We start from the raw sequence: 23473 nt of genomic DNA, 5'->3' as shown, positions 1-23473 counted from the left end.
AAAGCTCAGTAACAACATACAGACATCGGTAACTTTCCCATCATCATTCAATACCACGCAAGCCCTATTTTTTTTCCAAGATGCATTCCAGCTTTGGGCACAAAGTAACTCTTGAGAGATGTACCAGCAGTAAACCATTGGGCCCCACTACCTACCTAAGGAACCTGAGATTAAGTTCACTAAGGTCATTGGAACAATTTCTTTCACAGCCCATATAGCCAGGAAACTAAACCATGCAGCCAGGTTCCCCCAGTGGCATCACCTGGAAACTCAACTGCAAAGCAGGGGAAATAAACACAATTTTTCCTGAAACAAAAATGGAAATGCCCAATTCTGGCATTCTCCTGCAGCAGGAGAAGGCCAGTGGAATAGAAAGTGAGGGGGAAGGACATTGCTGGTGCTTGCTGGCTGTCTTACACCACCCAGGTCTTGGACAGACATCCCTGGAGCAGCAGGATAACTGTGCCTGCACTGGGTCCCAGGGAACAACTCTGCCCCAGGAGATCCTGATTCACCCCTGATGTATAACCAAGTCCAGCATTGCCTGGGAGGAAAAGGGATTCAGAAAACAAGGCAGCCCCACCCAGTCACTTCCATCAGTGCTCCTCACACTCCAGTTCCTCTGCCCACTAATTTTCCAATGACCTTTAATTTCCCTGTGTTAGGGAAGCTGGCAGATGAGATGATTGAGGCTGAAGCAGTGGAGCAAACTGAGGAGTGTGGGACCTGAGCTGTGCTCAGCCCATGTGCCAAACGACCCCCGTCACAGTGACTCTCCTTGTTTGTGGCTCCAGGATTTCCTTGGAAATTCTACCTGCCAAAACCAACCTTTACAAAATGCTCCTACTGCAGCACAATCAGGGGCAATGTCTGACTTCTCAACTCCCCATCTCCAGGCACAGAGGAGAAGCTCCATGTCTCCAAGTATCCTCCAGTTCAGTGGCAAAAAGAGCACTTTGGAAAACTCTTTCTTTCCTCCACCATGTTCTACAATTCAGTTGCTCCCTCCCACACAGCCCTGCTGTCACTCCACTTTTGTCCTGGTACATGAATGATAAACCATTAAACTGTGGTTGTAGCAAATGTGATGTAGGGAGAGGAAGTGCATCCCACATACTAGTGACTGCTCCCAGACTACTACTCCTCCATGGTCCACCCCAAAGGGTCTGGACTGACAGCAGTACAGAGCTTTTGGAGGCTGCTGTAGCCCTGCAGCTCTGCAAGGGAGCCCAAGCCTTTTCAGAGATGAGAATGGCCATAAAAGGCTTGGGTTTTATACAGACTTCTAACTCACTGTAAGGGAGGTATGGAGGGAACATCACCTTCTACTAGAAATGACCAACAAATTTCCAGTACTTCTGCGTGAAAAGAAATGGTTAAAACATGGTCCCAGATTAGGCTGGCTGCTCAGAAATCCGAGATGAGGGAAAAAACCCTCTGATTTATTTTTAATCTCATGATTTGGGGAACCTTACTCAACTTTGTTTCTTTTTCAATATCTCATTTTAAGAACCTATATAGATGCCAAATCACGCGTCCGGGTCCTGCAGCTATAACCACACAAGTGTGCCTTTGTGGGGATATTTTTCTTTTGTATGAGCATTACACAAAGGTCAGCTGCCAAGAGCTGGTCAGGAGAGAGCACTCATGCTCACAGGAAACCTTCTACCTGCTTTCACCCGGCTCCTGTTACATCGCACATAACAAACGTTCACCATCTGTGTCCCCATCCCCGTGTCACCCAGCTCCTCTCCAGCGGCGTGGGTGTTCCGTGCTGACACCAGCACAAGGAGGATTTAATCACATCCATTCAAGCAGCATCCTTTCCTAACTGACCACAACCATCCCTGCCTATGTTTTCCTACTCTGTTTGCTGGGTGCAGGGAATTGAACAGGGTTCAGCAGGCAGGACAGCCAGGATAGAAGGTGCCGCTGGCATCATCCCAGAAGGGTATGTACACAAGCAGCTCCTGAGAAGCAGGTGGCACGTTGGTTAAGTCCACACCTGTGACCTACCCTCTGATAAATTCTTCCTGAACCCCAAACTGGGCTTTTCAAAGAGGTCAGGGAACCTGGAATTAGACTGGAAGCTTTTTTTTTTTTTGGTCAGTGTGTCTTTTTTGTGTCTGGCACAGCTCCAAGTGCTCTGCCAGCTGTGAACATACAAGGAATGGTACCTTTGTGTGCCTTTGACTCCTGCATCCTCTAGGAAGGCTGAAGTCACCCAAGGTGCCACTACCCTTCCTCGATGAGGAAAGACCTCATTGCAAAAATACATGTACTCCCCATGGGAAAAAAACAAAATGAAAAAGTGAGGGCTCCACACAGATTCTAAGCAGATCACTGTCCATCAAAGGAAACATCGCTGAGGCAGCTACAGCCTTAGGAAAGGGATCAGATTGCATTTGCTTCTCACATTCAGGGTGTGCAGCCATAGAACCACGGCCACATCAGTACAGTGCTGCATTCCTGGCATAATCTGGGATTCAGAGGTGTTTGAGAACCAAGAAGTGAGGAAGGGAAGAGAGGGTGTCTAACAGAGCAACACACACCTTACGCCCATCTACCGCTTCTCTAGTTCAGACCCTGTGAAAGAGCAGGCATTGTCATCAGGTTGAGATGCAACTTCCCAGGGAAGAGTTCTCTAGTTCTGGCCATGGGAATGTGAGCAGGGGACTCGCACTGGTGAACACTCTCCTGTCACCGGCAGCATCTCCCGTCTTCAAACCGCACTTTGAGCCACACGACGGGAATGTCAGCGGCGCAGTGGGACACAGCTTCTCAGCAAAACCCGGGGCCGTTCCGCACCGATCGTGCCGTCCGTCCATTGAACACACAACAAAATAACACCTCGAGTGCTCGGGAACACGCGTGCGACGAACCCTTCCGACGCGTCCCCGTGCCTACAACGCGCCCGCCTGCCCCCGGCACCGGCATCGAGCCGAGGATCGGCCGGGGAGGGATGGGGCACCTGTGGGCTCCCCGCCGGGATGGGGAGCGACAGCCGGGAGCCGCTGCTCCCACGGGGGGTGTCCGGGGAAAGCCCTTCGCCCCCCGCCCGCCGCCTCCGACACCTGCGAGCCCCGCGCCGGCCCCGGCACTCACCGGCGGCGGCCTCCAGCAGCGCGGCGGAGCGCAGCAGGCGGTAGTAGCGCTCCATGTCCCCCGCCGAGGTGCCCCCCGGCGGGGGCCCGGCCGGGGCCGGGGCCGTGGCCAGGGCCATGCCCCGGGCAGCGCTCCCCGCCGGCAGCGCCGCCGCTCCGCCACCGCCGCCCCGGGCCCGCGGCCGCCGAGGCGGGGCCGCCCCTCCGACCGCCCCCCGCACCGCCCCGGCCGCCCCAGCGACCGCCCAGCCACCGCCGCCTTCGGCCCATTTCGGCTTTTTTGTTTGTTTGTTTGTTTGTTTTTTCCGCTTTTCTTCCCTTCTCCCCTTTTTCCTATCCCCCCCCCCTTTTTTTCCCACCTTTTTTCCCCTTATTTTTTTCTCTCTCCCCCCCACCTTTTCCGTCTTTTTTCCTCCTTTTTGCTTTTCACTCTCTTTCCCTTCCCTTTTTTCCTTTTCCGTTTCCCCCTCTTCTTTTCCTTTTCCCCCCTTTTTCCTTTTTTGTTTTTTTCCCCCTTTCTACCCTCTTTATTATTTTTTTCACTTTGCCCCTTTCCCCCTGTTTTTTCCCCATTTTTCCTCTCCTCCCTTTTTTCTTTTCCCCTTTTTATCTTTTTCCCTTTATTTATTTCCTTTTTCTTTATCTTGTTTTTCATTCTCTTTTTTCCTTTAGCCTTCTTTTTTCCATTTTCTTGTTTTTCACTTTCTTTTTTCCTTTACCCCCCTTTTTGCCTTTCTTTTCTTCCTCCCCCTGCTTTTAATCCTTCTTCTTTTTCCCTTTTTTTAACTTACCACTACTCCCAGTGCCCCCCCGCACACCACCCTGCAGCTGGATTTGCTCCCTGCCTTAGTGCCTACAGTGATTCTCTAAGGAAAAAAAATAAAAAGCGTTTCCATCCTCTGCAAGCAGCATTCTAGCAAATTCCTTGAACAATTTATAAGAACTACATTAAACCATACTACAGCCAACGCTGGCCAGAGCTCTAGGCATCATTCTCAGTTTCCCCGATGCTGAGTTTCAAACGATGCCAGCTCATTCTCAACAGGAGCCTGAGCTGCCCAGGAAGGCAGCACAGAGAAGTGGATGTTCCTGTTTTTCCAAAACAACCTTTTAATTATGCTCCTTACTATAATAACAGCCTTTTCCCAACACTTTAGCAGCCAGAGGAGTTATTAATTTAGAACCCAAGGTCTAACAATAAAAAACAGTGTCTTTGGGTAGACCATGGCTCTTCTTACACTAATGCAGATGTCCCCTGATACTGCCCATTCAGGCAGCACTCCTTGTTTGTGACACAGCAAATCCTCACCAACAGAACAGTTTGAATAGATGATTTTCTGTCTGGTCATAAAACACATCTTGTGTGACAGGGAGAGTTCATGTGCAGTTACTCATCAAAAAATCTGGCTGAGGTGCACAGCAATAAAATGTGGTTATAAAATAGCCATATGCAAAGCTACAAGTAAGGAAAGACAGCCACACCACATTCCTGCTGTATTCTTATTGCAGGGATGCTATTTGCCCTAAACTGCCACAGCTCATGGAGAAACAAAGCCCATCCAAGTGCTGACTGTCTCTTTTTTGCTCTACCACTGTGCAGGAGATGCTGAGGAGGACTCACCCCCACTGAGTGTTGCACTCCCATGTCTGGCACTGGCTTCAGGAAAAACAAAGCTACACAGTAGAAGATGCAGCTGTTATCCCTAAGGTTCAGTAATCAGTCCATTTCTTCATCTTTGAACAGAAGACAAAATCATTAAGACAGGATCTGGATGAGGTCTCTGCATCCAACACACCCTACTCCAGCCCCAGGTGGGCTGGACCACAGCACCAGATACCAGCAGGAATCCTACACATCCCAAAGCTGCACCTCCTCCAGACACTTCAGGTGGTGCAAGAAAACCTCAGCCAGCTCTCAGCAGGGAAAAGCTGTGTTTGCTCAGGCTGGAGGGCAATTGCTCATGGCTTTTCCTTATAGTCACAAAAATTCTTGGTTTGGAAACCTGGCTGCTACAGTCCCTCACAATAAATGCCCAGCTATCCCAGCACAGCATTCCATGGAACCATCATCCAGCTTCTTGTGTTTTACACTGGGAGAAGATTGACTGCCTCCCTCAGAGCCAAGCATTGCTCTCTGCCTGCCCAGGAAATGATAAGCTGAGATAGAAGGAACAATTAGATGGATAAAAAGCAAACAATGACTGCCAGAAATACAGGTGTTTCTTTTCCAGGGATTTTCCATCCTAACAAGGCCCCTAACAAGGTTCAGCATTCTGAGAGTGGCACTTACACACCTGAGTGCAAGGGGAAAGAGCTGTTTCACACAGCTGGGCAATATCTTGCCAGCACCTGCAGCACCTCTTTGCAGAGATTTATTTCATGTGGATGCAATTCCTTATTTTTAAATCTCATCTTAGGGAGAAGGTGTAGGAAGAATTTCAACTAATTTCATTAATTCCAGATTGGAGGCTGGGAAAAAAAAAACCCTCAAAAGAAATTCAAAACCTCTTGAATTTGAAAAAAACCACCATTTTTTTTTTCTTTTTCTAGGCTAAGGCTAGAATGCTGGGTTGTGACTGTGGCCATTATTTGAATTTGAGAAATCACCCTTCAAAAATACCTGTTTAGTCAGGTGCTGAGAACTGGTAAAACAGAGCTGGTTAAATGCAATTTGGAGTCAAACTGGTGTCCAAGGGAATTGCTCACCTCTGGAATAAGCATAGTGACAGCAAAGTTCTTGTGCATAAGAGCAATCAAGCTCAGGTTGATTTTCATAAACAGGAATTTTATGAGGATTTCTTGTGCAGATGGCAGCATCACCCTCAATCTGGGGTACTGTCTGGTGTGGGCTCTTTCCAAGAAGGTCCTCGAGAAGCAGATCCTCCAAAACCTGGTAAAAATCCTTGCCCCGCTGATACCAGCCAAACCTGCAGGGAGATTTAATCAGGATGAGGATTTTATGTCACCTACTTCATTGTGAAAAAAAGAGAAAGGTCTCCACTCTGCACTCCCACTCTCACTTTCTCCCTGTCAGTCAGACCTGCCTTATTTGTTGTTACAACCCCTGGTTTTGGAAGGAACACTCATACAAGTGCACACACACCCTTTCTCCAGGCCACAGCATATTTTCCAGCTTAGCAGGTTATCCCCAGACTTGTGAAGATTTAAGAAGCAAAGCCCAATCCCAGCAGTGAGAATGCTGTGGATGCAACTCCTGCAACAGCTGCTGGAGGACAGGGAGGGACAGGGACACCATGACCCCTCCACGTGCCAAGAGCTCTCACATGCCAATAGCCTGACCTTAAAAAAATTGCTGTCCTTGTTAAAAATCACCTTACAACATGACATTGCTTCTCCTTTCTAACAAGAAGGTCTACATTGGTGTTTTAAATGCTAATTTTGGTGCTTTCTGAAATACCCGGTGACCTGCGGTCGTCTCCCATCGCTTACATTTACAGCTTTTGTCCTGACAGCCTGTGCAGCCAGCTCAGAGTAAAACCCTTTCCAGCTCTTCAGATGATTTTCACTATCACTCACTCAGGCTATTAAGATTCTGAATGCGTGTATCTGGTTTCCAATAGTACAAGCTGCTTCGGAAAGGTTAGAGTTTGTTTTAAATAGCTCAGCCATCTGTCCTGCGGTGGCTGATGGGAGCTGCAGGGATCGAAGCAGCCAAAACAGAATTTTTCAAACTGTCAGTTTTTCATTACAAACATTTCAGCTTGAATCAGACCCGTGTCCTTAAAAAAAAAAAAAAAAAAAAGTTAGGTCTATGTATTTTCCTTGAGTATTATACAAACACTGTGAGTTGTGCTTTAACAGCTTCCCTGAGTTGCTGGAATTTCATCAATGCAAATACCTGGCATGAACTTCACCAGCGCCAGGCACTTTGCAAGGCACAGAATCAGCCACATTTGTGTGTTTCTAGGCTTTGAACTAAGAAATGCTCATTTATTACAGGTAGCCATGACACACAGAACCAACACGTCACATATGGAAATCAGGCACATGGACCTGCATTTTTCCCAGCCAGTTCCTAAATGTCAAAGCTCTGGGCTCACCTATTCTACAAAGTTAAATCAATTTATTCACTTAATTCACGGGACTCACTTTCTTAATTTGACATTATTTTTGAGGGAAATGGGTTTAGAGTGCACAGGCCAGCTATGTGCAGCAGCTGTTACCAGCAGAATTGCTAATTCCCACACTGGTGGGAAAATAAAAATACATGAGAAGCAACTAGTATTTCCTTAGGCAAATGCTGCTCCACATCAAACAACCAAGAATGGCCATCATCTACTCCCCAGAGAAAATGCAAATGATCTTCCTAGTACTACCCTGGAAAAGCCCATGTAATAAACTATCACCCAGGAGTATCCAAGGAGACAAGACAGACAACAAATATATATTAATCAGAACAACATACCAAAGTTTATTGATTACTTCAAACAAAAGTTTCTGTAATGAAAAAAGAGCAAGTTGCATTCATAAAAGGTAACATTCACATTCAATTTCCTTTATATAAAGCAACATAAATGTATAAAATTGCATTTAAGTGAAAAAATGTAAGGTTGCAGTCCTCTTTTTTTGTAAGAAGCTGAAAATGTATTTGCTCATTGCCTGTATATAATTTACATTTTCTATATACTACAATTTTTTTTTAAAAATAGTAGCTGGGAAATTGGATAAATGGTGAAGTATTAGGTAAGTTTTTCAACTCTGTGTACACAAATTCAATTTGAAGCTTTTATGCAATCCCAGGTAATTTATAATATTCTCATAATGATTAGGATTAGTGTTTGAAAAGTCGCTATGACTACACCAAGCTTCACTGTTACCATGTAACAGTTTTAGAGGGAATCTTAATTACTTTCCTTATCTTTCAATGTCACTAGTCAGTGATTAAACTTGAACGAATTATTATGAGAAAAACCCAGCCTTTTTTCCTTCAAGATTTTCCACCGATAAGCCTGTACTGACCTTTTAGCTCACTGAGGAGCACCGTAACAGTGCAGTGGGCATCATGAAACATGAACAACCACCACAGCACTGCTCTAGGATTATTGCCACTTCAGCATCCTGCTGCCTTACACCTTACAGTCACTATCACTACATTTTCTTCCCTTCTCTAACCTCAGAAGGAGTCTCCTGTTTCCCCTGATTTCACAAGCCACCCACAGCAATAGGAATTTCATTTTTGCCATTACTGAATGATGAGGATCAGCTCTTCTGCAGGTGCAGGGCAACCTGGTGGTCCTGGGACTCAGCACTACATCAGTGCACTAGCTGAAGATCCAACCCCAAGAAAACCTGCATTTTCCTAAAAGAGCTGCTGTCCAAGCCATTTCACATTAAATTCACCCCACCAGTCAGCACACACACCTTGGGTTTTAACATACAGCTACTGCAGTCTGGTGGGGACCAGACACTTGGAAACAGGAAGAGATTTGGTTCTCAGAAGGCTGTCTTTAAACAGGCTGCAGAAATTAGCCTGTTTAAGTGACTATTTGGACAGTTCACACACACATGGCAAGTTTCACTCTGCTCCCACTAACATCACCAGCAGCTCCAGTGGAATTCCAGGGGAACAGACTTTGACCCTTGGAGTAGAGCGTGACACAAAACAGAGAAGCAAGGTGTGAGGCTTGGGACCATTCGGGCTTGGAATGGTTTTGAATCACAGGAATTAGGCATTTTAGTGCCCACATTTTAAAGGTTATGTAAACATAAGTCAGCAACTGTATATTTAAGGAGAAAGGTTAGATTTGGCATATAGAGCGTATCTTCATTGTATTCATTATATACTTGATCTGTAGGCACCACATTTTAGCAAGAAAAGTTGAGAATGGGACAAGGTCTGCAAGTGGAATTCTAGGTCCGTGAAATGAGCTAGGAAAAGGGAAAAAAAAGAAAATAAAAGCTTTGCCCATGAGACACATGCTGGCAGTGCAGCTCCTTACTTGCATGCAGCAAGGAGTCGAGCCGCAGTTGCTGACACGGTGCAGACACCACTTGCGTTGAGGCCAGTGCAGCGTGTATAATACAGTGGTCCTGTCCATACTTCCCCTCCCATGCTGGGTGATGTCAAAGCAGCCACCGGCCACAGGGACTGTGCACAACCCTCTCCCACTTAGGTAAGGCCCATCCAAAGTCCTTGCAACGCACGAGAGAACTTGCCAGCAGCTGATCTGCGCCAGTTGAAGACAGACCACAGGGGTGGCAGCCAGAGAGCAAGACTTGATTCTTCCAAAAAATCAGTAGTCTGCAGTTTAACAAAATTTGGTGAGGGGAACGTTCCATCCAATCCCAAATTGTTTCACTGCGTGTAAATGACACGAAGCCTGAGCGAGCGGGAGCCAAACCCAGCGGCAGCGTAGAGATTGTTGCTTCTGAAATGAGACTTGAAGCTTCTCACAGTAGTTCCTCTGCCCCACTCCAAAGAGCGCTGGGGCTGGGGGAAATCGGCACAAGGGAGGGACCATCACACCAACCTGCAGCAGCACACAGGGTGCTCTGTCACTGCTTATGACTTAACACAACAAAAAAAGCTGCTCTTTCCATATAAGAACTATCAGAGAAAAAAAAATAATATTGAGAGTCAGGCATCTCACCTCTGCTGTGCACGACCTGAAGAGAAAAATTCTTATGACCACGGTTCAGGTAGATTTCAAAAGAACATGCCAATTTAAAAACCAAAAAAATGTAAAATGAAATCGAGTTTATGTATTCCTTTTATATTTAGACCGTCTTTTTCTTAGTGCAAATAACTCAAGATGCAGTTTTATATGCCTGTAGGTACACAGGCACAGCCCATGTCCCTGGGATCAGCCAAGGACTGCACTGTCACTCAGAGCTTTAAAGTGTTGGAGCAACTGCACCATTCAGTGATGTAACCACAGCCACAGGAGCCTGGACAGAGAGGCTCAGTCTGCAACAGTCCAACTTTTGGGATTCCTTCTTCCCCCACAAAAGCTTCCTTCCATCACAAACAGCCACAGAACAACCTTTTCTTCACCCTCCAACAGGAATAAACCCATCAGCAAACTGGCCACGGGAGGATGCTCAGGTGCTTCCCAGCACCGCAGGTCTCCACATAGGACACCACTGCTGTGGGCAGACCACAGACTGCTTCCAGCCACACCTAGAGGAGAGATCAGCAAAGATTTCTCCCAAATTTTCAAGTAATTCTGCCATGTGCATCTGGCAACCCACGGCTGGGAGGGATCTCAGCCCCAGCACCAGGAGAGATGCTCTCAGGGCTGCATCCAGATTCCATGTGAGAGGAGCAGGCTTTTCCCAGTGCCTTCAGGGAGCCGGATGGGGATGTTACAGGGTTTAAGTCTGTGCTACTTCTTTGGTCAGGCAGAGCAAGAGACTTGAGCAGCACTCTGCTGCTCTCAGATCTGCAGTGGGCAGAGGAAGCCCCCATGTGAAACGGGGCTGGCACTGCACTCTTGCACTTTGATTCATGCTGTTTCAGATGAATTCCTAAAGATGCTTTCTCAGCCTCCAATGACGTAGAATTTGGTAGAATTGTTTTTCTGAGGGTTGGGGAAGCCACAAGACCAAAGACAAACAGGTACTGTGGGGCCAGGGTCCTGGCTGCTGCTCTTTCAGCATGGCTGCTTACAGTCCTTGGTAATGTCAAAGAGAACTGTTAGGTTAAAACCATGGGTTTTTTCCTACAGCATGACAATATGCAGTGTTTATATGGAGCACTTTAAAGTATCCTGAGAGGATATCTTTCTGCCAAATTAGTAACAGCATCTTCAGTCTTCACATAACCATTCTCTATACGTTTGTATGAGACTAATACAGGCAGATCGAAGGGGCCAGCCTGCAAAAATCAGAAGGAAAACATATATATATATATTATAACTGTTATATTTCCAAACCTTTTCCTGGTTATTTTTAGAAGAAAATACTTGAAATTTTATAGGAGGAGAAGACTGATTAGGCCAGGACAAAAGTGCCAAATGTCATTCACAACCAAGTAATCAGATGATAAATTGATTTGCAAAATCTGCAAAATGCCACATGAAGTCTAAAAGTGGCATCTGCATCGCTGCCTCCTGCGCCTCCCATTCTGTCCCACTCCAGCTGCCTCCTGCACCAGTCTGCACCAGTATATGGTGGTGGAGAGCACCACCTAATGTCAGTGGAGAAGGATCAGCTGTGCAGGACAGATACTACAGGCACTGAAAGCCTTCCAAGCGTGGCTGCTAGAGCTGCCATGCCAATAAACTCATTTATTTAGCAGCAGCTGTGGCTACAAAGGTAGGACAGGCTTGCAGGACATCTGCAGTTTTCTGTTTGCAGGCAACACCACACATGACATCTCCCCTAAAAGCAGAGTTGTGAATTCAATTGGGCACTTTTTTATTCTGCTATTAGCTTGCTATAAAGTTTAAAATCAACTCAACTTGTACTAGGATGCTCTTGGTGTGTGTACGTACATACAGACACCGAGACATGCCTGTGTCTGTGTGTCGACACACATAGACAAGTACACATATTTAGTGTCAATCTATGAAGTTGAATTAAAATGTACTTATTTTTATCTGACAGAACAGCATGCACCCTAGAGAAAGTGATTTTGGTACAATTCAGATGCAATACTGGAATCATTTTAACAATTGAGATTCGAATCTTTCAGTGTAAATTTATCACTGTTAGCTTTTATAACCACTCTTAGCACAATCCAGACTGCACTCTCAGATTAAATTTTCTCTTAACATTAGACTAAATTATCAGTTAGATTGAAAGATTTGTTTGCATACTGCAAAATATTTCAGTCTGAAAGTATCTGTACATATACAGTATTTTGAAGAGGTTGGCTAGTACAACATCCCCAAATTAAAATGCATCCCATGCATTGCATCTCCATTCCACAAAGACAGGTGCCCCACACCGATAGTCAAGAGGATTACAAGAACCCACGGTTTAATTGATTTGGAGGGGGTTACATTTGGTTAATTGATGCCTTTTAAAACCATCCCAACTCCTTTAGACAGGGTACCTTTACAACACATTAGACTCATCTGAGAATGTTCTTAAAAGAAGTGGTCTGACAGAAGGTCTGGCCGACAGTGAATCAGGTGCCTTCCTGCTGCTCTGCAACAGCGAGGCAAGGAGACTTATAGCACATGTAACCCCTGCCCCTGCCTACTGTCAAACACTGCAAGACACACACAACCCTTTCTACAGCTAAGTCATATCATAAAGAATGATTAGCACTGGCTGCTTTTGCAGTGGAAGAGGCACAGAGAGTATTCAGAAACCGGCCCTGCTTCCCAAAATATTTAACTTTAGGCTTGGAGGTTTATGCTTTTGAGGGAGGAGGAAAACATCTCTGATTTCCACATAACTGGTATTTTTAAAATAGGCAGTAATTGAGGAGATCTGCAGTGAAATCAAACGCTAGGGACATGTAATCAAGGCACTTAACTGTGAGCGGCCCCACTACTCCCTTTATCAGCAAATCCAAGACTACCCTTTATCGTGAGGGTAGCACTAACAAGTGAGATGGACTGGGTAAGGTGGGCACTAGGGAAGCTCCCCCCTAGGTCAGACAAGTCTGAGCCATTTGCCAAGTCATCTAGAGGACAAACAACATCAATTCCACCTTGTCCCGCTCGTATCTAGACCAGTAAAACACAAAACTGCAGCGAGAAAAGAGTGTAAACCAGCTTTGCCTGTGTCCACTTCACTTGGACATCCTGAGCATGACCAGCTCACCCACCTGATGTGCAGCAAGAGACCGAAGGGGAAGAGACAGATGAAATATTTAAGCAAAAGATTTAAATTAAGGCAAAATTTAGGGAAAAGCAAGGTTTTGCTGCGTGAGCAAATCTAAACATGTGTTTTCAGGAGTTAGGCATTAGAGGGAGGAGAAAGGCAGTTGAGCAAGCAACACATAGCGACTCAGAAAGGAAATCACCTTATTCACTCCAAGAAAAGCTGTGATTGCTGGAAGTTTGAGAAAGCATGAAGATAGTGGATGTTCCTGAGGAAGGAAGGCGCTTCGTTACCTAGTTCACAACAGCACAAAAGACAGAAAATTGCAGTACAAGAAAGAGGAAGGCAGAAACCAAGGAAAACACAAATGCGCCTTGCAGTTAAAAAAACCAAACAAAACCAAAAGAAAATAAAAACAACCACCACATTTCCACACAGAAAGTTTAATAGAGGCTGAGCAGAGCTGATGCGCAGTGTTACAGGAAACTGAGAGTCAAACCCTGTCCCACTGAGGTCAATAGCAAGAGTCTATTGATCTGGCCTCAAGTACAACCCTTGGCTGCCAGGTTCAGGTTCAGGCACCTAAACAACATCCCCAGTCTTGTTTTTAATTTAATGCCGCCCTTGGGACACTGATGTTTATTTTAATTTTATTTTATTTTATTTCAATATTATGGTCAAGATTCTCACTAAGGTCTTAATTTTAAATCATCTACCTGATTTTAGATGCCATTACTAATCAGGCAACTGACTTTGATGTTTGATTGATGACACAGATATCCTGAGCTGGTATCTGCTTCAGGGACTTATAATAAAGCTCTTACTCAAAATGTACATTTAAATATGGCTCAGCCTGTATTCAGTTTGGGATGCACATCTGAAGAGACTTTTCTAGTTGATACTTACTTTGCTTTCCTAAATGATTTCACAAAGAGTCTTTGTTAAATGCATATAAAGCAATCTTGAAAGCAGTTATTGCAAGAGGAGATAGATCTTTGGCCAACAGCTGGAGGCAAAAATGGGTCACCTCTCAAGTGACTTGAGTTGGGGCTTAGAAACCCCCAGGTTACCGTCCTCAAACTGTCCTATGTCCACAGCTGAGAACAACTTGCTCACAGCTGGTTCAACAGGGGTGTCAAGCTAGAAACTATTAAATCATATTTAAGTGGAAGAAGTTACATGGACCCTTACAAACTACAATCATAGTTCTTTTACCATCTCTATTGTTTTCAACTATAATAATGCTCCATCCCTGGAAGTGTTCAAGGCCAGGTTGGATGGGGCCCTGAGCAACTTGATCTAGTGAATGGCACTCCTGGACATGGCAGAGGGGTTGGCATTAGGTGATCTTTAAGGTCCCTTCCAACCCAAACCATTCTGTGATGCTATTAATGACTTGGGGCTGGGTGTTGGTGGGGGGGTGACCCCACATCTTGTCCCTTCTGCTGTGCCCTACTGCTGCCTAGGGACATGCAAACCCCATGGCAAGAGGCCTGGGGAGCTGCAACACACCACGTGCTGACCTGAGGCAGGACTTGCTGATGCTGCAAGGGGAAGAGAGGGGCTGCAGGAGGGGAAGGCACAGCCAGGGTGAGCAGGGGCTGCCCAGGAGATGGTGCTGCAGGGACACTCAGCACCACTGGGCAAGCAGAGAGCAACAGGCAGGGGAGCTCAGCACAGTGAGTTGTGAGCCTGGCAGTGCTGGCCTTCACCATTTCCAGGAGCAATGAAGAAAACTTAGAAGTGGAAACCTTCTCCTAAAAAAGGAGCCCTCCTCCTCAGCAGTGGAGGAAAGCTGTTATGAAACCAGATGACTTCTGAGGAGAGTGAATACCATGGTACAAGCCTTCAGTTATTTACGGAGGGTGGGCAAATGTGACAAGACCTGACCCTGCTCCCACTGCACCAGCACCTGAGGACATACCCAAGGAGAACATCCTGGCTGTGTTCTTTGACATAAAAACAGGAGGGATTTTTTTCAGGACATGATATGGTGGGTTTGATGATCAGTTCAGGTTGGACAAGGGTTACTGTGCTTCTGTAAGAGACAGCACGATTCCACCCAGTGAAGGCAACAAAGGAAAGGCACAGGTTGAGTCTTTCTTCACTACAGATATAAGCATTCTTTTAGATTAACTACTTGCCATTTTTGGCATGTGAAAGGGCAAGACAAGACTCTAGAAAGCCTTCCTTGAGATGTGAGTGGTATGTGGTACTGTTACAGGTTGATCTGGTGCTTAAGAAAGGGCTTCCTAAAAATACAGTGCGATATATCATCTTGTTCCTTACCTGATGATTTTTCTCTTTTATATTTTTTAAAACTATTAGAAGAATTTCTGGGAAAAGGCTGATAAAGATCAGGAGAATTATTGCCAGCCACGTGGAAACAGAAGTCAGCATATGAGCAAATACAAAATACATTCTTTGCTGCTTCAAGAAAGGCCTGAAAAAGAAAGGATACAAATAAATTCTGGTTAACATGGATTTTACAAGAAAGTCATAATCAAAGCAAACTTCACATCAAACTATTAGCAGTTACACCTCCCTTTCAGATGGAGATGGATACAGCCCACACAAAATCACACTATCCATCCTTGTCCCAGTCTATCTCCTGCCTTCAACTGTGCTAATTCTGGAGGATTATCATGATTAATTTTGCATCTTCCAAATCTGTTTCTTTTCAGGGTGGGGAGGAGTTTGAATCTTGCCACTATCACTTAAATTATTCACCTTATCAAAACCCAGATCATTTTATTTCAATTTCAGGCCTTGCTATAACTTCTTGTTTGGTTTTGATGGTGGGAATCCAGTATCTCTCAATCACAACAGGTTATTCCCACCTTCCTCCCTTCCTTGATGAGGGAGAGCAACTGACAGATGCTTGTGAAAAACACCTCATAAATAACCGATGACAAGGATCCCAAAGCAGTTGTTGCTTACGGTTAAGTCAGAAATATTGAGCTATGCAAGTTAAACAACAGAAAGAGCTTTTAGTAGAAAACTCACACATTTTAGTACAGTGATATGGCTAGATTGCAGATCCGGATTTGTTGGTTAGCAACACTGAAGAGTTAAACAATGCTTGTAATCCCCAATTAAAATACTTATATCAGTTCCACATCTTTATTAACAGGTTCCTAGATAAAGGATCTAGCCAACTGCCCATGGCCCAAGCCCATGAGAAAGCAAAGGTGTAAAATGGGAGACACTGTTTACTGTGAATGCCAACTGAACATTTACTCCAGCACAGGAAATAGAAAACTAGCAATATTTGTAATGTACTGTTGCTTGCCTGCTTTTGCAACATATTAAGCCTAAAATCCTGATTGCACTTAAATCAATGAGAATTTCTTCTCCTATTAAGATCCAGGATTTCATCAGCAGGATCTGTGCTTTCTCCTGTTTATTTCTCATTCTTAAGCTGTCCCAGAGGCCCAGGTCCTCTTGTTTCGTATCTGCCTCATCTGTTCCTTCCTTCCGTTTCACCAGATTTCTTTGCACCATGAATTTTTCCTGTCTTTCTCATCCACACACACAAACAGATCAAAATGTTTACTGTAGAACCTCCCAATGAAGACAAGAGCCTTAGCAACAGAAATGACCCTGGGCAGAAAAGCAAACCACCTCCTGCCAAAGCTGAGCACCTGGATGGTGACCAGGGCGTTATCTCTTTCAGGCTATTCCCTTTGGTGGGCTGAGACATCTCCTCAAACACATTTTATCATGCAAGAGCCCTCTTCCAGCACTGGTTTTTAGAGGGTGTTGGATGAAGATATCCACCTTTCCTTCCTCAGGAGGGAAAGGAGCATGATTGCTCACACCTTGCCATCTGTAAACCTCTGGATATCCCAAAGGAGGGGATGCTGCAGCCACATCCCCCACAAAGTCAGCACTCGGTATTTCCCTGGGAAACACTATGGAAAGAAAATATACTTGCCAAATGACTCCTCCCCAAAAGAATGAGAAAAACACATAGAAGGCAAGGGAGCCCCAAATCACAAAGTGGTTCATCCACGTCCAGAATCGGGTATCTAACGCTAGCTGTGTGAATAAAAAGAGAGACAGAACAGGCTTTAGATGCAGAGCGTATTTGATTGGATTTATATGACATTTCATAGTGGTTTCACATTAAGGTTGAAGGTTCTCCAAACAGCTACCCCTGTGCATATGGGCACCAGGAAAAACATTTTCAATATCCACAGGCTGGCACAGAATCAACAGGGAAACAGTGAGATCCTAATTGTAACTGACACTTTTTAATAGAATAAATTTGATGCAACCTCTGATGTTATAGGAAATAAATGTCTAAAGGTTACAGGGATTGTAATTGCCTCTTGTCACCACCTGCTGACTGAACCAAACATAAAAGACCTTTTGTAAGGTCTTATGCAAACAGTTTGTTCTGGAAAGCTCCATGAAACAAAGCAGATTTGCTACTGTTATTTGACACGGGCTTTTGTGATTGCTGCAACACTCAGCCTTGTCCGAAACAGGGTGGACAAGCCCAAATTCTCCATTCCTCCTCTCCTCTTGCTGGAACTGAACACCAAGAGGTGAAAGTGTGGGGAAAAGTCAACCACAACCAACTGGAGTTCTCAAAAGAGGGAAGAAGTAGAAAAATAATTTAACCGAAACATAAACACTTACAGACCACAGACTACAAAAAAGACCATAAGCAAGTTCTGCCTCTATGGAAGAAGAGAAGATTTAAGTGTGGTGGAAAACATATTCAAAGAAGCTTAAAATTTCAACACATTCACTGCACAATTTCATGACACATACACAAGCCTTGGAAAACATCTGCAACGAGTACTGCAAAAGGAAGGAAGATCCTAACCTTTAGGGTGACGGTGAACACCAGCACGGTGAAAACAATCGTCCCAAAGGTCCAGTTCCCAAAAATCTGAAAAACACATTACATTGCCACAGGTGTCTCGATTCATCTCCTTGAAGAGGCACAGAGACGATGAGGACAGGGGTGCAAGCAGGGTCCGGAGGGGAAGGATGGGATGGAACGACTGCTACGGGGGATTGATGCTTGGAAGACTTCGCCGCCCGCTATGCTACCCTGTGCCATGCAGTGCCACACAGACAGGTGACCCAGAGCTGGGACAGTGACAGGGACAACCTCCTACTAACAGCAATGTTGGTTGAGGATACAAGTCATTGGACCACCTGCTTTTCATGATTTCTTGGCAATTTACTCAGTTTATGCTTTCTTGAAACAACCATCATCTCTTTGCAGTCCCATCTGCAGAATGCACCAATGGGCGTTTTTCCATCTGGTTTGGTTTGAAGATACTAGTGACTACGCACACAAAGAAAAGCAGATACTGCATATAAATCCAAATGATGGCAATGAATGGGAGAGATGCTTACCAAAGGCTGTCAAGATCTGAATGCATACATTAAAACAGAAAGTGAAATGTAAAAGTTTTCAAAAAATGCAAAAAAAACTAAAGTCAATAGGAGCGAAAAAGGAATCAATCATACATGGATATTATGAACAATTGCTGGTAGCAGTTCTTACAGGCATAAGTATTTACAGAACAGGACATAACCACAGATCTTATTTTAGTGCCACATAGACCTAACCTCTGAAGGCAGTTGCAGAACATATCAGTGCCTCATGTTTTATTCAAATACAACCAGAATGGCTATAAATACAGAAAAGCACTGATTTGACAAAACAGGGGCTTGACTACATATAGCTGGGGCCATAAATATTGGCATTGATGCAATGTATGAATACATATACATAAATTTCATCAGCTTTTCTCCAAGTGTTAGCCACTAAAAAAAGTTTAGGTATTTTCAAGGGTCACAGGTGATGGTATAAAGAAGTTCTCCTTCAATTGAGATCTGATAACATGCTGCACACTCCCTTGGGCAAAAGGTCCTGAGACAGCTCAGGTCAACACATGTGGGAGCCTCCCTGCACCAATGCTTTGCTCTGTACTCAATTAACCAGCAAAACAGGAAGGAATAAGAAAAAAGTAAAAAAAAAAAAAACCCAAAACAAAAAACACCCTCAATCTTTTTTACTCCTCCTACTGTGCAAGTTAACCCAGAGCAGCTCCCACACCTCGCTCACGCAGCAATGCAAGCGCTTGTCCCGACACCAGAGGCATGAGCAAGCAGGGGCAACAGTCTGCTCATTCCAGCAGCAGTGATGACTTATGCTGGCTCCAAAACAGCAGCAATAGCCCAGCACCAGCCTTCCCCCATGGCAGAGAGAAATGGGAGGCTGAAATCATGCCCTGGAGCAGGCACTGAGCACAAGCAGCCCTACACCATGTCTGTACTAAGAAGCAGCATTTCATCAAGGTGGGCTAATTCAGCTGCTTGTAACCAGCCAAGCACGTGCTGAATTTCAGGCAGTCACTGGTGAGAAGGACAGACACTGCTCCTGCCCTGGGCCAGGATCAGACAGGAGAGGGCACGAGCACTGTGTAAAGCTCACTGGTAGGAAGAAAGCTGTGTGTAAGACTAGTCATTTTACCTGGTGAGTATAACCAGCTCTGCCCTGTTTCCATGGCAATTTGGAAAATGTTTTATTTCAAGCATTTGCTGCAGAATCACACCATAAGCAAGGCTACACTGTTGGACAAGACTCGAGACACACTGCACAGATTAAGCACGTAGATATTCCCTGCCAGGCGTATCAAAGAGGCAGTGCACAAAAGAAAAACTCATCTTCCTTTTTTTGGTGGCGTTACCTTTCCGTTATCTTCCAACGATGAATTCTGAAACAGAAAATAAACCCCAAAGAAAAACACGAGTCCTTCAAAGGCGCCCAGAAAGGTCCAGTACAGGAATGGCCTCCACTGTAGCATTGCATTATCTGAAACCTTCCTGCCAAGAGATGGAGTAAGAAGACCATCACCATCACATTTAGGATGCACTGCAAAGCTCCCTGCAGGCAGGTGATCAGTGAGCTTTGGAGCAAGCCCTTGCTGTACAAGGCAAGAAGGTACCCACATAAACACCAGCCAGTGTACAGGACATAAAGAACATCTGCCATATGCAGCTGCTGCTGATGAGAAATCACAAGAGGTTCAGCACATTAATTTGTTTTGTCCTTCTTCTCTAGGCAGCTTGGATGAAAATCCAACTCAGCCCAAAGCCAACATATATAACACTGTCCTGAGCCTCTCCTGCAGCCCCTGCATCATCCATGGTATTTGATGCTAAATGATACATTTTTAGACCAGGGCAAGGCTAACAAGCACCCGTATGGGATGCATCAAATCTGCGATGTGTTTCCCTCTTTTTGTAGAATGCACAAGCTCCTTTTTTGAGAAAAGCTCTGCAAGTCCTGTTCCTAAAATGGTGTTTTTCTGCACAGACTGAAAATAACCTCCTGAATTGTATGGTGGGTGTTTTTATCACAGGGGTTGTAGCAACAGTCTCTTGGCTGAATACAGGATGAGATCTGGCACGGAGGCAGCAGCAGGAAATGGATGGGCCATGAGCAAAGCTCTGCAGGGACCGGGGAACGGAGGGTGGCTATCAGGGCATGAGGGAGTTAAAAACAGTTAGAAACATCATTACCTTTTCAGATTACTTTCTTTAAAATTTGAAGAATGATGGGGCATAAAAGCACTTTCATGTCAGAACCAAAAATCCCTGTTCTCATCTCATTTTTCTTCCTAACTCTTAAAGCAATACATTCATTTTCAGCAAGATGCACCTTGTGAACTGGTGTGGTGCTGGGCTCTTGTAACTGCCATTTCTAAAACAAATCCCTACTGAATCCTATGCATGATGATGCAGTGACCATGTTTTAACATACCACAGTTTGGGTATGAGAAAGGAGCAAGGATAAACCAGATTGGAAGGAGGGTTTATTGCAAGGAGAAAAAAATACAACCAGCTACCTCCCTGTGAGCTCTGTTTTGCATTTCCATTTATGTCCTGCAGCGCTCATCGTAAACAGGGTTTTTACAGCGCCTCAGACTCGAGATCTGCACTGCAGCAGCTCAGCACTTCATACAGCAGTGGCACGGAGGGCGTTCTGCATTCAGCAGCACATGCACAGTCATGAATATTCAAAATAAAGCTGTTTTCCCTCAAGGGGCAGACCCCAGAGATCAGAGAGCCCACCAGGCAAAGGCACAGGAGCCTGCTGTTATTGCTCTCTGTTGCACAATATTCAATTACCAACTTATTTCAAAATACGTGTGGTGGCATTTTGCCATAAGAGTGGAGGACCACACAGGTCTAATTAATCATTGCTCTGAGTGCTTACTTTAAAAATGCCCAAGCCCCTTATGAGCCTTACAGCTCTTGTTGCATTTGCTGATTTTCCTCTACCTAATGTAATTTTCATGCAGTGTTTTAGGTACCTGCTAATTCCCTTTGCTGTCTCTGCACAGGCATCACTCTTGGTTAGAGCATGGCCGTGCCACACATGGCCCCTCCACACCTGAGAACTATCATACAGCGTGACAGGGGTGACAGGGCTTGCACAGGACACTGGCCAAAGTAACCCTGACCTGGTCTCTCTGCACAGGGCTGGGCTTACTGCCAGGCAGGGGAATTAGCAAGAGCAATGCATGAACAGAGGCTTCCCCAAAAAACCCCAGATCTTTCCTTAGTTCTTGCTGAAGCGCTCCATGCAAGTGCCTGTGTGTGGGCAGGGGTGGGAGGAAGATGGGATGCACTTCTGTTTCTGTGGGAGGTTGGAGCCAACCCAGGAAAGAGAGTAAACAAACAGCAAAGCAGAGAGAGACAGTCTAAACTGTCCTTTCCCCAGGCAATGTGGCAGAAAACTGAGCATGTGGATCAATGAGTAGAGCTCTCTGGTAATACGGTTCTGATATGGGGACTTGGCCTGTGGAGGGGAAGCCTGGGGGACCATATCCATTTAGACAAGCTGAGAAACTACCTGCCTGAGCTGGGTTTCAGAAACATTATTCTTTCTGAAAATTAATGGATCTCTTTTCCTCCTGAAAGGTAGATCTTCTCTCCATCCAGTACATGCTCTATCACGTGCTTGGCTCATGCTGCCTGGCTCAAAGGTAATGTGAACGAATGGTCACTCACAGTTCAGCTTCCCTTACAGATGGAGAATTCTTTTATTCTTTTATAGAGACACTGGTGAAATTTGCTAGATCAGATACTGTCAGGAGAGCATAAACAAGTAGAAAGAGGTGGTAATTGGGATGCTGCTCAGCTCAAATGCAGAAGCAGCAAAGCCAGCAGGGACATAAATGGCCTTTTCTGCAGTTCATGGCGACTCCATCACCAACATGGGACAGGGACACCTGCCTACACTCCTACACCAACAAAACTTAAACCCTGGGTAACCAAGTTGTGTGGAGGTTTACCCAGTCCAGTGCTACTTACATGTACAACTGAGGATCTGAGATCAGCGTGTCAATGCTGATGTGCTGCTCCAGAAGGCTGTAAGCCAGGATAGGTAGTGATGTGAAGCAGATGTTGTACATGGTCAGATAAGCAGCATCATACAGTGGCTTAAAAGAAGAAGAAAGGGTAAAATAAGACACACAGAAACACCACTTTAAAAGTCTCTCCACAAAGAAAGTTTCCAGCCTTTATCTCCTACAGACCCTACAGATTCATCCCTTTGTCACAGCCACATAGGACAGCTTCATTTGACAGAATGCTCATGCTCCGTGCAATGCAAGAGGGAACAAGGCACCCACAGGCTGCATGGTCAGGAACCTGCTACCACTGACAGGAAGTTTTGTAACTGGCTGGTTTCATCTCCAGTACATTCTCCAGAAACACAAGACTAAACAGCCCTTCTCACAGTTTTTCTGTTGCTGCTCTTGTGCTGCCATTTCTGTTAATACACTTTACGCCTTCTGTGGCTCTCCAAAGACTAGACTGTTTTAGAGGAGCTACAGCTCCTTTTTTTAAAAAAAGTAAAAGGAAAGTGGTTCTGCCAAGGCAGGCAGAGAATTATTTCCTACCATTTACTCTTCCTCAGCATTACTTTTGAGCCCAAATAGACACAAAAGCCAAAGTTTTTGTCTCCAAGCACATGAACCCACTCACCAGATGGATGTGTTCCTCAGAAGCTCACTTGGACTAAGAAGGCTCTCATGACAACTAAGCAAGGCTCTGATGACACTCATTGTGTGTCTTTTTTTAAAGCTGCCATAAAAGAAGGAACTGTTCTTCCTTTTGAGTGACACGTTTAACGCAAGGAAACGCAGCAGAGGAGACAAGATCAGGAAGCCTTTGAAAGCTTGTTCTCTTAAGAGAAGCAGAAGTAGAAAAATCTGGCACTGACAAAACAGCTAAACCCTTCTCAATACTTCAGGAAGGTATCCACCTTTGTTTATGGTTGGTGGATGGGAAAGGAAAGAAAGCTGATTTCCTCCTTTTCAGTTATGGGTCTCACAATATTATGTTTCAGATACAGTGCTGAGCAACAAGGTCAGATCCTTTACTGTCTGGTAAAGCAAGGTGATGAAGGGACAGGATGCCAAAAGCCAAGTCTCTGCTAGGAAGCCTCATTATGCCACCTGCTTTTTATCCTACCTTTATAGACAAATTACTGGAAATTACCTGCTGTGAGAATCCACAGAAGAACTGGTATAAAAACTGCGGTAAAATGAAGCAAAGGTTCTATGGAAACAAAAGACAAATGATCAGCA

General features: G+C 45.0%; 2 protein-coding genes across 10 annotated transcripts in view; both read right to left on the bottom strand.

Annotated features, from left to right (window-relative positions):
* Positions 1-5962, bottom strand: part of MCF2 (MCF.2 cell line derived transforming sequence) — a 58083-nt gene extending 52121 nt beyond the window's left edge. The window contains exon 1 of one of the 3 annotated variants that reach the window (XM_050310370.1): positions 5811-5962. Coding sequence is in view for 2 of the 3 variants with exons in the window: in XM_050310366.1 (XP_050166323.1) it covers positions 3106-3223 (118 nt within the window). In the remaining variant the exon portion in view is untranslated. Of the gene's footprint in view, positions 1-3105; positions 3248-5810 lie in introns of those variants that run through there. The other 2 variants (XM_050310366.1, XM_050310367.1) reach the window with 2 other exon arrangements.
* A 1548-nt stretch (positions 5963-7510) lies between these two features.
* Positions 7511-23473, bottom strand: part of ATP11C (ATPase phospholipid transporting 11C) — a 56588-nt gene continuing 40625 nt past the window's right edge. For 2 of the 7 annotated variants that reach the window (XM_050310290.1, XM_050310291.1), the window contains exons 23-29: positions 23385-23444; positions 22194-22321; positions 19562-19697; positions 17680-17745; positions 16780-16883; positions 15132-15285; positions 7511-10941 (exon numbers count right to left, since the gene is read on the bottom strand). In XM_050310290.1, coding sequence (XP_050166247.1) covers positions 10825-10941; positions 15132-15285; positions 16780-16883; positions 17680-17745; positions 19562-19697; positions 22194-22321; positions 23385-23444 — 765 coding nt within the window. In that variant the 3' untranslated portion in view covers positions 7511-10824. Of the gene's footprint in view, positions 10942-12123; positions 12219-13044; positions 13136-15131; positions 15286-16779; positions 16884-17679; positions 17746-18221; positions 18238-19561; positions 19698-22193; positions 22322-23384; positions 23445-23473 lie in introns of all 7 variants that reach the window. The other 5 variants (XM_050310292.1, XR_007628296.1, XM_050310296.1 and 2 more) reach the window with 5 other exon arrangements.

Source organism: Myiozetetes cayanensis, unplaced genomic scaffold (genome assembly GCF_022539395.1).
Source record: "Myiozetetes cayanensis isolate MyiCay16 unplaced genomic scaffold, myiCay2020 scf15, whole genome shotgun sequence".
Lineage (NCBI taxonomy): Eukaryota > Metazoa > Chordata > Aves > Passeriformes > Tyrannidae > Myiozetetes > Myiozetetes cayanensis.
Note: the sequence above shows the minus strand (reverse complement) of the source record. Positions and strands in the feature narration are given on the sequence as shown.